Source organism: Scylla paramamosain, chromosome 38 (genome assembly GCF_035594125.1).
Source record: "Scylla paramamosain isolate STU-SP2022 chromosome 38, ASM3559412v1, whole genome shotgun sequence".
NCBI lineage: Eukaryota > Metazoa > Arthropoda > Malacostraca > Decapoda > Portunidae > Scylla > Scylla paramamosain.
Window position 1 is genome coordinate 12,981,235 of NC_087188.1, and position 16,073 is coordinate 12,997,307.

The 16,073-nt window shown below is 39.1% G+C and overlaps 1 protein-coding gene and 1 long non-coding RNA gene across 12 annotated transcripts in view; both read right to left on the bottom strand.

Annotated features, from left to right (window-relative positions):
• The window catches only part of LOC135091806 (uncharacterized), an 18,873-nt gene extending 16,022 nt beyond the window's left edge, over positions 1-2,851 (bottom strand). Inside the window, exon 1 of one of the 2 annotated variants that reach the window (XR_010262650.1) lies at positions 2,413-2,851. This is a non-coding gene — a long non-coding RNA (uncharacterized LOC135091806). The remainder of the gene's footprint in view (positions 1-2,412) is intronic. The other variant, XR_010262651.1, reaches the window with a different exon arrangement.
• Positions 2,852-4,316: 1,465 nt separating this feature from the next.
• Positions 4,317-15,740, bottom strand: LOC135091807 (mucin-2-like). 10 transcript variants are annotated; one of them, XM_063989790.1, is made up of 5 exons: positions 15,600-15,740; positions 12,567-12,847; positions 9,773-9,861; positions 8,162-8,345; positions 4,317-6,013 (listed from the first exon to the last, which is right to left on the bottom strand). In XM_063989790.1, exons 3-5 carry the CDS (start codon positions 9,782-9,784, stop codon positions 5,475-5,477), a joined length of 735 nt encoding a protein of 244 aa, XP_063845860.1. In that variant the 5' UTR covers positions 9,785-9,861; positions 12,567-12,847; positions 15,600-15,740; the 3' UTR covers positions 4,317-5,474. The 10 variants fall into 10 exon arrangements, with proteins under 10 accessions (XP_063845860.1, XP_063845856.1, XP_063845851.1 ...); XM_063989786.1 differs by having other exon boundaries at positions 4,317-5,941; positions 9,773-9,902; XM_063989781.1 differs by having other exon boundaries at positions 9,773-9,902.
• Positions 15,741-16,073: the final 333 nt, after the last annotated feature.

Consider the following 16,073-nt stretch of genomic DNA (forward strand, 5'->3'; position numbering starts at 1 on the left):
TTTAACTACAATGAAAACGCCCTTGTAAATCCCAATCACTTCCTCTAGACTCAATGAAAGTAACTGGCAAGGCGCGGAAACATTTTACATTTCAGTTCAAGCCGGTGTTCTGAAACGCTTTGCTCTTTCACCACGACTATTTTCAAAGGGCACAGAGATGATTAACCGTGTTCTCAAGACTGTTTATCCAGTTAGTAATGTAGAAATGATGTTATTCTCTCAACAGACTCGTAAATATACTTTTAAAAACCCGTGTCATTTCAGCTACAGCCTTTTCAGAGTAGCGGAGGTGCGGGCAAAACTGGTTCAGAATTGGTTCACGAGCTCGCTTCGGAACTCAGCGGGCACAGCGGGTAGCCAACACTAACAAGGCGAAGAGTAATGGTTGTTCTTTTCTGACAATTACCTTGAAATAAACAAACCTTCAGGGAAACAAACTTAACGTGACTGAAAAAAAGATGGAACGATAAATATATATGAAATTAGTATTAGAACGCGAAATAAAGGAAGCTAAGATGCATTGTGATGTGTTACCGTTTTCTTTTCCCGTAAGAAGCCCATTTATATAGTTCACATGTTCATTTCAATAATATTTAGTTAAGTTCCAATACATATACTTTCTGAACTTTCAAAATCCATACAAATCTTGCCATAAACACAAAATATTCTTCACTTATTCACACGCAAATTACCCTCTACTTATTCAAGCGTCTATGCATTTTAATTTACCTATTAATTCTCACCTATCTATTCATTTCACAATTTTAAGACGAACAGTATCACTCGTACATCACCACCACCATCACCACCACCACCATCACCACCATTATCATTACCCCTGTCATATCGAGTCCTCATTATCTGACCCCACTGATACCTTCCCCTCAGTTATTTCTTCTCTGCTTACACGTGACACACACACACACACACACACACACAGAGAGACCCTCGCTGCATTGCTACACGCTTCATAAACCCTCACCGCTCGATGAAACACGTATGAATTTTATTAAGGCTATTTCCACTGCTCTCTCTCTCTCTCTCTCTCTCTCTCTCTCTCTCTCTCTCTCTGGTAAATCGTATGAAGAAACGGTAATAGAGTTACAAATATAAACTGATTCTCTCTCTCTCTCTCTCTCTCTCTCTCTCTCTCTCTCTCTCTCTCTCTCTCTCTCTGACAAACACTGAGCATGACATCAACCTGAAAGACAGACACACACACACACACACACACACATGGAGAGAGAGAGAGAGAGAGAGAGAGAGAGAGAGAGAGAGAGAGAGAGAGAGAGAGAGAGAGAGAGAGAGAGAGAGAGAGAGAATGATAAGGAAGGGAATGAGGAAAGGAAACAGAGAGAGGAGGAGGCAAAGGAAGCGTGAAGGAAGGAGAGAAGGGAGGGAGGGAAGGAGAAAAGGGAGGGAGAGAAGGAAGGGAGAGAAGGAGGGAAGCGGAGAGAAATGTCTCGGTTATTTATTGTTATTAATGACGGTGCTGTCTAGGCAGTCTGGTCTGGAAGACGACCAAATGACTGACTGACTAGTAAATACAGTTTCTTCCTCCCTCTCCCTTTCTTTCTCCCTTTGCTCTCTCACCACGAGTTTTCAGAGGTCACAGATGCTTAGCCAGGTTCTCAAGAGTGTTTCTCCTGTTCATATCGTAAAAATCTTGTTAATCTGTCACTAGAACCGTAAAAAAACATCCTTCTTTAAGCACGCTGGTAAAGATGTAACTAAAAACTATTACTAAACTCAATGTAAAGGTAAAAGTTACTGATTGAACATTCCCACTCTTGTAACTGTCTTCAACTCTCGGTTTAAGGAATAAGACATATCACAGCCTCCTTATTTTTTTAAACGCTGTGTTCTCTCATTATTTTCAAAGGCCACGGGGATGATTAGTCAGGTTTTTTTGCTATTTTTTGTCCCATTAACGAAAAATACATACGAAGAAATAAGAAACACTGAAATTTCTCTATAAGAATAAGCGACGGGGATTATGGAAATAACCTTCGCCTAGTAATTTTGAGACAACCATTTATTCATGTGAAAAATATGATGTTTTTTTTTTTTTTTTTTTTTGTGATGTAATCAGTGTCAAGATCAGTAGTGAAATTAAACTTAAATTAATGTAAATCTAACCTACATTAGCTCTCAGATGAAAACCCCAATGTTATTTCAAATATCATACTAGTTCAAGATTATCCCTTTGATTTTATTACAGAACTATGTAAATTAAAACAACTCTGCAGATTACCATTCCTAATTTTAGTGTAAGAGGGGTGTAGCCTAGGACAACAAAAAGCCTGAAAAAAGGCACATAAGATACAAGTCGAAAGAGTTATCCAAAAAATTATCTTGAAACCTAATACACGGTAAACAATTATGTATACAGACACGTCTCAGTATTCTTACCAAGCCGAAGTGAATGCAGAGGTATGTAGATTATACAGTTGGTCCTCACACAGCGTTCTCCAGGCACAGACAAGAACCCACCACTTCGGTAACTAGTAACACACGCTACGTTTTCTTCCGCACTCACAACAGACAAACTTTGAACTTCTCACTACTCACTCTCCGCCTTGATTCCCTCCTCTCTCTCTTTCTCTCTACCACACCGTCTCACCGCCTGTCTCGCCTCCCATGCACACTACGAGTAAGCACAGAGAGACGAGCACTTGTGGGAGGCTGCCCCGTGTTCTCTTTAGCAGACAGACACATAGCGAGGCGGTAGTTTTGCTCTTATAGATTATTTTCACCCTCGTGGCGGAGGCGAGCTAAGACTGGCTACCGGGCCTCCGCCAGACACACACACCCGCACTGCGCTCGTCCACCAGGCACTGTGTCGCCATGCCAAGCTTCCCTGCCCCTGCCCCGAGGCCCACGCCCCTACCAAACCACCCTTCTTCCCCCCTCATTCCTCCCCTGCTCCCGCACCTGCCCCAAGACTCACGCCCGCGCCACCCTCACTGCCCCGCCTCGTCTCAGTGACTCAGTGTACTCTCCCGTATTCTCAAGAACTTGGGCGTCCTATCTCTACTTAACCAAGCTTTAGTATAAATCATTAAGGTTTTTAAAGGTGTTTTCATGATTCTAGCGATAGTCACAAGAGAATTCCGCATCATGTATTGAAAGAGCGGTCATGAAAACAGAACTTATAATTTGGTATTTCAAAATATTTCGGTATACGAGCCCTATCTGCATCATAGTCGCAACCCCACAGTCAGTCGAATCCTCAAACATTCAGACGTCTAATCTCGAGACTGTAAGGAGTTCAACTGGCTGTTTTTGTGATTGTACTGATTGTCTGTTAAGGATTCCGCATCATCACGGACAAAAACCGCTAGAGGTAAAAAAAAATAAAATAAATAAATAAATAAAAATGCAGCATCCAAGTTGTTACGTGATGCACTTCAGTTTTCATTTTTGTAGTCCGAGATTAGCGTTTACTTCCCACCTACTCACGAAATGCAGGATTCCAAAACATTTTCTATTACTACCTAGAACATATTAAACTTTCATGCATTACTGGGTGTTGGGGAACATCTGGGTCCTCAACATACTCTAAATAAAGCCTAAGGTCCACGAGAGATGCCGGGAATGTGGAAGATAAATCAAGTTCCCGTGACGTGCTCAGAACAAGACCATTATTCATTAGCCACTGCTGCGTCAGGAGTGAGATGCCAGTCACAGGATGGCTCACCTATATCCACTCCTGCCTGTGGTGTTCAGGTTATAACTCTTTCTTCTTTACTTTGTTTCCTTCCTCTAAACACACCAATAAGATTTTTCTCCAGTCCTTGCCAATGTTTTTTATTGTTATAGCTCATCTTTTTTATTTTGTTTCCTTCCTACATGAACCAGAAGTTTAGACACATCAGTAATATTACTTTTTTTTTTTCAGCTTGTTACAGAGTGAATATGAGTGTGTCAAAAGAACTGACAGTACATTAGATAGAGGGAGAGACAGAAAAGAATAAAGAATTGACTTAGTACTATTACATTAAATATAGGGAGAGCTGCTGTAGGGGTTAGCAGTGGTCATTTATCACAGGAGGCAAGAGTTTCACTGACTCTCCCTTATGGCATTATGGAGCTATTTCTGTAAATGCAACTCTTCTCATTACAATATCCTTGACCAACACTCCAGCCTCAAGACCACAGGAACTCCCATTCTTCTTTGCTTCTGGAAACACAAATCCTTACTTTATAATACCCTTGGGCTACACTCCAGTTTGATGACCACACATGTTCCCTTTCACTTCCTCAAACTAAGCTAACAATTCACTCAACACATGCAGGGATACTGAAAGAAGACATCCCAGTACCAAATGAATTTACTGATCTACAGTTACAAGTAAATTTACGTCATATAGGTAAATTCACTTAATAATAGTTTGTGGCACTTTCAAAATATACATATCACTAACTTAAGATATGGTTTGTCAAGGTACTAATGTGGAAAGAAACCAAAAAAAAAAGAATTAACCCTGAATTCCTAAAAATATTTTGAAGAATCAAATGGTACAAAAATAGGATACTTTATAGATCAATTTCAGGATATATCATACATATGCTAAAATCCTTAACCAACAACTTTAAGGATTAGTGAAATATTAAACGTCTATGTCATTCAGTATGAAGCAATGTGGAAGCATGAAGCAATCATTACTTAACACCAACAAGACAGGTGAAAGGCTACATCACTTGTCAAGAGGAGCTTATGGCAAACACAACCCAGCAGTCATGGCTTCAAGAATGGTCTAAGGTCTTTATTTTGGCATGAGCAGCGATTGATTCATTGGAAGAGTGTTGTGGATCTTTACTTAGTCAGCAGGTGTACACACAATGAAAGACAACCAAGAGGAATCTTCCTCCTGGGTTAAATTTAATGGAGAGGTGAAAGACATTCCTGCAGCCAACAGCGCCCCTCTGCATCACTCGCCAGTGACGGCCTGCCTCTCACGGATACAGCGTCACTTAATTGCACGTGACGGACATCAAAGAAACAAAGTGCTAGAATATTACTTTAAGTGAGATTAAACACATACAAGGAACACATAGATAACTCTTTACTCCTGCAGGAAAACGCCTCTTTATTTTACTAATACATAGAGAAAATGCTGTCAACAAGAGATTGCATGCAGCAAACAAATCCTCCTCAACACGAGCACAGCAAACAAATCCTCCTCAACATGAGCACCAATAGCTTGTGCTCATTTAAAATCATACATGTTCATACATTATCCATAGTTTGATTTTAAAAATATAATCTCATTAATACATAAAACTGCATAATCTTAAGTTTTAGCAAATTTTAATGTTAACACAGGACAAAAAATGGCTAGATTCAAAGCAACCAACTGATGTTTAAAAGTACAAAGCTGCCTAAATTTAACAACCTTGAACATGATTACCCATCCGGAGCACTCACTGGAGGAGTGACGTGCTCTCCCCTTGGAGACATCCTGCTGGGTCTACATGGAGGTGGGGGCCCAGAAGTTCATTTCACGGAGGGTTGAAGGTTTTGGGTGCCTCCTCCTCTGGCCCATGACCTTGGGTAGTGCAGGGATGTCCCCTTCCTCTAGCTGCTTGGGGAGCACCGGCCCTTCCTGCTTGAGAGTGGAGGCCGTGTTTAGGGTGCTTGGATTAAAGGTGCTTGGGTTAAAGGTGCCTTGGTAGTCCTGCATCTGCTTGGTGTAGAAGTAGCTGTGGGCCGAGATCTTCCTTTGCGGTTCCATTGCGACACCCACCATACGCTTGCGGCCGAGGGTGGGGGAGTTCTTCGGGGTGGTGAAGGGGCTGGTCGCCGGCGATGTTGGCACACTGTGGCTTGGGGTGGTGGTCAGGGACAGCGACTGAACCCTCTCAAGGAGTGTGCTGTTCTGGTTTCCTATACAGTCCAGGCTCTTGGTGGAGGAGAGCTCTCTGGATGCTGTGGCAGCTGTGGGGCCGAGGGATTCGGTGTTGGTGTTTGGGGAATCTGGAGGGTCTACCTTCACTATAAATTTGGGTTCTGGGGGAAAGAATGTTTATCAGGCTTTGTGTACCTACTGGCTGTCAAGGACATAGTGCGAGAACTAACCAATAATGATGGATAAATGTTAAAACTGAAGAAACAGAGAAGTTTGCGAAGAATAAGCAAACTGATAAACTTGGGCTTAGGATGTGAATGAAATAAGCAAAAGAAAATTTTGAAAAGAACTGTATAAATAGATTTGAAGTCACATGCTGACAAGACAGCTGACAACACAAAAAGTTATTAATGCACTTTTGTACTGACAAGTTCACATTCAATATTAACACAAGCTGAAAATAATTACAAAGTCACACAAACATGCAGGAAGATTATTAGATTTACAAGACACTACAAACATGCTAAAATATGCTAAAACTGGAATAAAGCAATAAATTAGAAGATGCACATACAGAACACATGGGAGCAAAATATAGATAATTCATCACGGCTGCTTCCATGCATGAATCTGCCATGCAAAGACTGGCAGGACAGAAACATTCCCACCCCCAGGCTGCCATGCTAACCCACTATATCCCTAACCTAACACTAGCCGCACCAAAAAACAGACAAATATGCACACTAAACTTGCGACAAACCCACGATGCTAAACTATAGCAACACGCTACACAAAAAACATTCCAGTTCTAATCAACACATATGCATAGACCAGTACAACAACAAGAGCAATGTTTAAGCTGACTTCTATGGGAAAATGCCATCTCCTTAGTTGTAGGAGGTTTTCAATGAGTAGGAATGCTTGAGTAAGAGACTTCAAATCATTCACGGAGGAAGTGAGAAGATAATAACTATTTCTTTCCAATAGTTGTTGGAGACAGGAAGGAAAACTATAAAGGCTGGTTAAGGAATCTGAGGTGTGTGAGGAGGATGTGTGACAAAAGAAATAATGGATAGGTTTTTGTCTTCAATGGATAGGTTTTGCTGAAGACAGGAAGGTGAAAAGCTGTGTGAGGACGTGACATGAGAAATAATGGATAGGTTTTGCTGAAGACAGGAAGGTGAAAAGCTGTGTGAGGACGTGTGACATGAGAAATAATGGATAGGTTTTGCTGAAGACAGGAAGGAGAAACTATTAAAAGCTTGCTATAGAATCTATAGAATATAGGTGTGCAAGGAATATACATAACAAGAGAACAGATGATAGTGGAAAGTTTGTGTTGAAAAGAAGAAAACTACAAAGGGTTGGCTATACAATCTAGGAAGGTGTGTGAGGAAGATCCATGACAAAAGTAAAAATGATAGTTGAATATCTGCGGAATGATGAACTAAGATGCATAAAGTAAACGAAAAGTGATTAAGAAATGGTAATATTTAAATGTGGCAAATATTCTCATTTGAAAAAAGACAAAAAATCTACACAGATCTAAAAATCTCATTAACCATTTGACTCACAACCCACATTTACCCATGAAATTCACTGGAATATGCTGGGCAGTTTTTGGAAATATCTTGCACACCCACAAACTCAAATAGACATGAACACACAATGAAAACACACAACCTTACAGAAAGAAGTAATGAAGCAGACCAATCAGTTGAAATCTCCACTTGTCTATCCTGCCTTTTCAACACACGACACTGAAGAACTGAGAGACAGAGAAGGGGAGGGATGGAGAGAGTACCTGCCTTTCTGTCTTCCACCTATGAGCAGTATACCTTTCCAAACCTTCACTTCTATTTATTTTCCTGCTAAGTTAACAAGGAAGCAGAGGGTAAGAGCACAAATTACTCACACAATCAAAGCCTGAACCACTTTAAGCAGGTCATCTTGGTGGCAAAAAGCACGGAACAAGCAGAAAATACCAAAATCAGCAGGTAACTCCCACAAAAAAGGTGAAAAATAAGAGGGAGATATTGTCAGATTGATGGGAACTAACAGAAAATATAAAAAAACGTGAAGATAACAAATCCCTAAAAATAAAGAGGGAAATTAGGGAAAAATAAGGTATCATACTCTTGAGATCTTTCAGTAGAACGAGGCCAGAAGCAGGGAACAAACGAAAACCTCAAAATACACTAAAAAAGAGAAGGAAAGGAAGACATAGCGATCACACTCCAAGATCTTTCTGTAGAACAGCCGGCAGTGAGGCAAGACCAGCTGACGTGAATGACAAACAAAATACTAACCTCCCCCAAAGTTCATGGGCAGCACCAGCAAGGGATGGACGTCAGGATTTTCTGCCCTGGTCTCTGGGGTGGTGAGGGGAGTGGTGTCTGGGGACGACTCAACTGAGAGGCCTCCTGGTCCGATGGAGATGGTGGTGGTGGTTGGGGTCGTGTCGGGGGAAAACTGCAGGGTATCGTCCTTCACCTGCAGACACGTACACGCATGCATACACACATGTTGGGGTTGATGACACGCGCACACACAAGAATAGCACTTAATTCACGCACATACACTTAATATTTACTTAATTGTGACTTATTTGCATACATATCACTGTGCCACTCAAATTTTTAACCATGGGACAGTATAACATGGTACAGTTGCTTCCTTATCCATCTCTCACACTTAACATACACCTGTCAAGTGAAAGAGAGGTCAGGGGAGGTCAAGGGATGTGTGCTGGGGCAGTTAACTAATGAAAATAAAGGTTATCACTAAATTCAGGGTGACAAAAAATCTTTCTCTACTACTTAAGTTATCCAGTAAAATCTAGAAAATTATTATATCTAGAAAATTATTAAATCTAAGTCTATATAATGGGAAAAAATGCACTTTACTTTATTCTTGCTGGGTAACTAAAACCTTTAATGTCTTATGGTCTTTCTTCATTACTAAAGTTATCGAGTAAAATCTTAAAGTTATCTAATCTAAGTTTTCATAATGGGGAATAATGCATTTTATTCTATTCTTGCTGGATTATTAAAAATCTGCATTGATATTCTGATACCATTGTAGCAAGTAATATCTTAGCTTTAAATTCAAATAATTTACTAATGTCAAATTTTGTTAGAATTTCATAACCTTGGTAACTGAAAGAATTTAAATGAAATAATAATAAAGATTTGTTATATTAGAATTCCAGGTCTTGGTAACTGAAAAGAATTAACAAGAAGCAATAAAAGTTATACTGAAATTTGAAACCATAAAAACAACTTCTATTAGAATTTCACAAGTCTTTGTAACTGAAAGCTGAAATGAACCAATAAAAATTTGTTATATTGGAGTTTCACAGCAATAAAAATGTGTAATATTAGAATTTCACAAAAATAAAAATATCTTCATTAAATTAGAACTTCACACGCCTTGGTAACTGAAAGGAACCAAAGCAACAATAATCTACAATGCAAGCTAATCACACACAGATAAGCTACTCACTTCTACAATGCGTACGGGGTGACAAGCAACAATCTTATCTACTCAACGTACCCACAGAGGACATGCAGACTGGCCAACCTTGTACTCAAACAGGCACTAAGCTCTCCATACATTTCTTTAGTAGTAAAAGAAATGTGCAAACTAAATAATAAAGCCTGTGAAAGCATGTGTGTTTGTGTGTGTGTCTGTGAGTGTGTTTGTGTGTACATGTTTAAGCCATATGCCAAAACAACTATGGCAAAAAAAACACAACCCTGCATAACTACTAGCTATAACACTACAAAAAAACACCTGACAAAAAAAAACAAGAAAGACACATTAAACCAAAAATAAACAGCAAACTAAGAAAAACCAAAGAAAAAAAAAAAGACAAAACGCAACAGACACACATTCCCTCACACACACAAGCCACACACCTCCACAGTCATGCCCCCATCCTGGCCCTGAGGAGATGGCTGGGGTGTGCAGGCACGACCATAGCGGAGCCTCAGGAACCCCCCATCGTCTATTGAAGGGGGAGACACTATGAAGTCGTCCACCTCATACCTGCATTGGGCGAGCCATTACAACACAGCCTTGCCCTCCTCATTAAGGCTGCTTCTCTTCCTATCTCTTGCTACCCTTTCATGTAACAGTAGGGAGCAGTAACTGGGTATTTCTACTTATAGTTATGCAAAGTTACCAGCATTTCTTGTGCCAGTGAAGTGATGATTCTGTATATCTACTTATTGGTATTCTAAGTTTAAATGGTGATATATTTATCTTCAATATCTTGTTTATTATTATCTAACAGCCTTTCCTGTGGCAATACAGCAATAATTCTGTATGCCTACTTATTGCTACTCACACTAAATGCTCAAATGTTTGTCTTGCCAATCAGCATCATCAATATTTATCACACAACTCAGTTCAACTATTTATACAATGCTTGATGTCTAATCCTCCATAAGTTAATTCATCAGATATTCATATTTGTTGAGCTCTAATCACTGCTAGAAACACAAGATACTGTACAAGTTATTATATTACAAAAGCAAGTCTGAGGTGGAAATCTTAAACCAGAAATAAAGAGAGCATTACTCTTATGCCAAAAAACATGTGCAAACATTTATAATCCTTGACCTAAGTGCACAAAGGAGGTCAATTCCTATTAAAAAGGCTTGGGTAACTAACACAAGGCATCCTAAGAGCATAATCCTTGTAAATACATCAAAAAGTTGGTTTACTATGTCAACAAGGTGACTTACTATGGGAACTATCAACAACTCAGTCAAGAGGGGCTTTATACAAGGTTCGGCACTTCATATAGAAAACTTTGGTCTCCTGTGTAAAGAGATGCATTACTCAGGTTTTGGCAGTGTTGCTTTATATCTTAATGTAGCTAAGTGTAGCAAAGCCTTGGTCTCTGTGCAAATGAAGAACAAATCAGTCAAGAGGTGCTTTACTCAGGTTTGGCACTGTTGCTTGAAAACCTCATGTGTATTTTGAGAACTGTCACATGCCCCAAAGTCTTCCCTTGCATACCACACTGGGTGCACATTCCCTTGACTGAGAACCACAACCCTACGCTGAGTCGTGGCTGTCCCTTCTCAACACGGCAGTAGAGATAGAGAACCAATGATAGCTCTCCTTGCATACCGAGTCAATACATCCAAGCATTCCAAGTTTTGCCCACAACACACTACTGAGATTATTCGTTAGTTTATCATGCAAAACTGCTGTACATACATACATACATCCACTACTGTGCACACCTCAGTTAGTATACAGTCACCAGACAAGCATACTGATCAAGTGCAGAAGAGAATAACGTCCCTTAAAATATAGATATGTTTGGCACAGTAAATAGATGCACAGTTTAAAGATTACTAAGCATGAATTGTGTCCTAGACTGGAGGTGATGTTCATAATGCATAATCTATCTTCTGTCTTAAGGTAGAATGACTGGAAGAGTTTTAAAAATAGACAAGGTTATTCTTAAATGCTTTGCCCTTTTGTCCTTCCATGCAGATTATTTTTAAAAGATCATAGATAAGATTAGTCTGGCCACCTGAGGTATTTATACAGTATCTCTTTTTCAAGTATTTTTTCACTATTCACAATGCAAAAACCTCCTTGAACAATCCCTAGAAATGTCAACTTCAAATAGTACATCTTTTGCAAGTATTTTTCACTATTTCATGATGCAAAAAAAATCCTTGAACTATCCCTACAAATGTAAACTTCAATACATCAATAACACTAAAACTTAAGGCATCAAAATTTAAGAATCAGTGTCCAACAAGGTAAGAATGTCAAGAGGTTGTAATGAATGTATAGAGAAAATATAGGCCAAGATAACACAAGCACATAAGGAACATAATACTCAGGTAAGCTTGAAGTTTGTGACATTTATAAGATCAGAGGGAAGAATGAAGACCTGGTGACAGTGCACAAAGGGAGACGGAAGAATGAACACCGATAGTCTATGTTTGTCTATGCCTTTAAAATCTGGGGGAGGCTGAAGCTTGAAGCTATCGGAAGAATGAACACCGATAGTCTATGTTTCTCTATGCCTTTAAAATCTGGGGGAGGCTCAAGCTGTCGGAAGAATGAACAGCGATAGTCTATGTTTGTCTATGCCTGTAAAATCTGGGGGAGGCTCAAGCTGTCCAATCCCCATGAGAAGTTAAAAGAAGGGCGTGAAGCGAGATTTTTATTCCTTGCAGTTTTTTTTAAGGTGATGGCTGTGAAAAATTTGGTCCTTCTGTCTGATCATTTCACTTCAGCCTTGTGATGACATTAAGTAACTGTAAAGATTTCTCTTTCCACAGTAAAAAGGCTTTACACTAAAAATGGAGACTTAATGAATAAATACAATGAATAAAGCAAAAATACTATGCATATATATATATATACACTTATCAATTCACCTACCTAGCCAATTAAATTTTATAAATGTAAGTATTTTAGGAAAAAGTTTGTTTGAGAGTTATAAAAGTGGGAATCCATGAAAATATAAAAAACAGACAAGTGGAATCCATGACAAACATAAAAATGGGTACTTACATTATAAAAATTAAACCTTAGAAAACTAAAAAAAAAAAAAAAAACTCTAGAAAAAAAAATCAAGTACTTGGATATAAAAAACGTAAACCAATGAAGCCAAAAGATACTTACAAATATAAAAATGAATACTTACAGATATACAAATGCACAGACAGTCCTTACCTCATTCCTTTCTTCATGATCCACTTGGGGATGCCGTAAGCTCCACTTGGCACAACAGAATTTGAATCTTCCATTATATACTGGTTCTACACGCACACGATGGCACTACAGAACGCAACAAAAGCTAAGTGCAAAGCAAGACTGCCTGCCACTACTACCTAATTTGAACTGAGTGAAAGAAAGGAGGAAAAAATCAGAAGTGTGTTCAGGCAGGAGCTATTTTGTCCATGGATGTAAGAAGGGAGAGAGTTGCAAGCCTTCGGATCAACATGGTCGACAATCTGTAACAAGAGGAAGGTGGTTATAGTTCAAGACCCAATTTGGCAACCTTAACTAAGGGTCGTTAAGTGAACCCCTGCCCCTAAACACACCTCGGCTATTCATACTGGTGCAAGAAAGTGTTATATAGGTATTTTCTACGTCATTCTCATGTGTCTGCTGTACCTTGCCACGTCAATCACTCTGTTTTAATATGAATACAAATGGAAATTAAGTTTATATTTCGCTTGATAAATTTTGTGATGTATGGTGAATATTCTGCCTGGTTTAGTGTTGATGCAGAATAAGTTATTTTTCCAGTTAAAGTCTTGTCAAACTCTGGGAAGACATCACAAAAGGAGCATTTGATGAACCCCAATTAACACTCCTAGTTTTTCAAGGTTCCTCAACTCTAATCAATATTTCCCTCCACCTTCTGCTGCACTGGATAACTCACCTCTGTATTCATGTACAGCGCTAGTGACTCGCATTCCTCATGGCTGAATTAAAGAGACTTTCCTTCAACTTATTCAGGAGCGATGAAAATTCTTTTTTTTAAGCAGGCCTGGCTGACTTAAGAAAACAACAATTGCTTAAATCCTCAGTTGAAATGAACTGACCTTCCTTTACAACTTATTCAGAACCCTTGAGTTTTTTAAGGCAAGAGGTGCTCTGGCCAAGACAACAAAAAATGATCGAGAGAAAAAAAAAAAGCCCATTGAAGGAACCAGTTTTCAAAGAAGAGTCAAAACCACTATCCAAAATTATTACAAGTGTCTTGAAAGTGCCCTCTACTGAGAAATGTTTCAAATGCATCAGAGATTAATGCAGTTGGAAAGAGGCCAGTGTGAGACCAATGAACACCTGGAGACAGTGTGTGGAGGAGGTTGTGAATAGGACAGTCAACAGAGAGAAGATAAACTACATACACCTGCGACTTGATGATAACAGGTTGGATATAGCAATCTGGGAAGCCACAGTGAAGTCCTCCCAGAAGCTGGCCACTTTTTAAGTTGTTGCCAAGTGAGGGGTGACCCTTAAAATCTGCCTGCATCACCAAGGCCAGGGACGACGAACCCAGCCTCCACAGATACAAGAAGCTAACTATCAGGTTACCACACAACTGCCTACTGGGGATATAGGCCTGAATTTTAAGAGATACAGACCAAGAATATTAAGGAAAAACTGGTAAAGAGAGGGAATAATAAGAACAAGAACAAAAAAAAAAAGCAAGTCAAATAAACACCAGTAATATTTTAAAAAACCTTCACCTATTCACTCCCCGACACAAACTGTTTATTTCCAAGCAAAATACAAGTTTTTTTGTTTTTTTTTTTCAGGTTGTGACCTATACAATGAATTCAGCAGTAAACTTAATGAACGGAACTTAATATAAACTTAACCTAACCCAGCCCTAAGAAGTAAACACTAATTATATTTCAATGTTATCGAAAACAAGAAAAAATTCTTATAGACCAAAAACTTTAAGAAAAAAAATTAAATGAGTAGCATAAAGAGACTTAACAGTGCTACCATATGAAAAATAAGCAAGTTTAACAAAATGACAACGAAAACTCTTGTGTCGTCAAACAGAGGACACTTTACAGATCAAGAACACAAATTGAAAGACGATAAATATATATAAGAAAGCAAATATATTAATAAAAAAAATATCTAGAGAGAGAGAGAGAGAGAGAGAGAGAGAGAGAGAGAGAGAGAGAGAGAGAGAGAGAGAGAGAGAGAGAGAACTCCAGCTATCCGAACACAAAAGACAATTGATCAAACAACACCAATTAACCCTTCCTCACCAAATAAAGGAACGAGATATCAAAGACCCCCACATCCAACAAACTGGCCCCTTTGCACAAAACAACGAACGACAGGCAGTAATCGTTACCGTGGCTTGACGAGGCAAGGGACACACAGACACACACGTTAGTTCACTTAATACGTACTTACAATACATAGACATACTTAGAAATACTTAAATGCAATACACAGATAGAAATACCTTCAAGCTGAGAAGGGGAACTGATGTAATTATAGAAAAGCGAGGTTTGCTGATGCTAATTGAGAGAAAGGAGGAAAATAAGTAAAGGAGGAAGAAAATAAGAAAGAAGGAAAATAAGAAAAAAGAGGAAGAAAATTAGAAAAGGAGGATGAAACTAAGAAAAGAAAATTAGAAAAGGAGGAAAAATAAGAAAAGGAGACAAGAAATTAAATAAAGCAAGAAATTAAAAAAAATAGCGAATGAAGGAGAAGAATGTGGAGAGAGAGAGAGAGAGAGAGAGAGAGAGAGAGAGAGAGAGAGAGAGAGAGAGAGAGAGAGAGAGAGAGAGAGAGAGAGAGAGAGAGAGAGAGAGAGGAACCAGGAAGCCAAAGGACATATCCCTTACAGCCTAAAAGTAGTAAAAAAAGCTACATTAATTATCACAGAAAGAACAAAGAGTAGCAGCAATAATAATAGTCGTAGTAGCAGCCGTAGTAGTAGTAGTAGTAGTAGTAGTAGTAATCACACCCCAGTACTACTTAAACACTACACCAAACCTTGCACACCTCACCCCTGCACTCCCTCAACACACACTGGGCTGGCGGACACACACACACGGAGACTCACACACGCAGACACTTAACAACAAGATGCCCCTCCGCCCTTGGCAACACAATACTATTTTTACAATTCCCATCCCAATCTCTACTCTTCCACACATCCACCGTCATTCAGTCAACTCCAGGGAGACTATTTAATCACTCCTGACCTCTATGTGTACTTACGTGGGCGAGAAAGTAAGATTTCCCGACAAAATAAGGAAGGGTTGTGAGGAAGTGCGTCCGTCTGGTGACCCTGACCTCGAGTGATCACTGGAACGGGTCACAGGTCATTCCTCACCTCGTCCATACATGGATTATAGGTCATTTTATTTTTGGTTTTCTTTTTTTTATAATTTCTACCGGTTCTGTTGTGTTTGGTTCATCTTACACTGTGACTAGTTCAAATTACGTCAGACGTGTTTTTGTGTTTTTGTCTCTTATTTCTGGTGTTATTTGGTGGTTTTGCTATATATTCTTCTTTTTTTATTTTATTTATTTTTTAGTTTTATTGGGTTTTATCGTTGCTATGGGTCTTCTTTTCGTGTCCATGCATAAAACACTCGAACACAATTCCTTTTATAGGATAGCAATATATTCTAACCTTGTATTATTTATTTCTGCTGACTATACTTCCTCAGACTGGTTTCTCATTGCCGT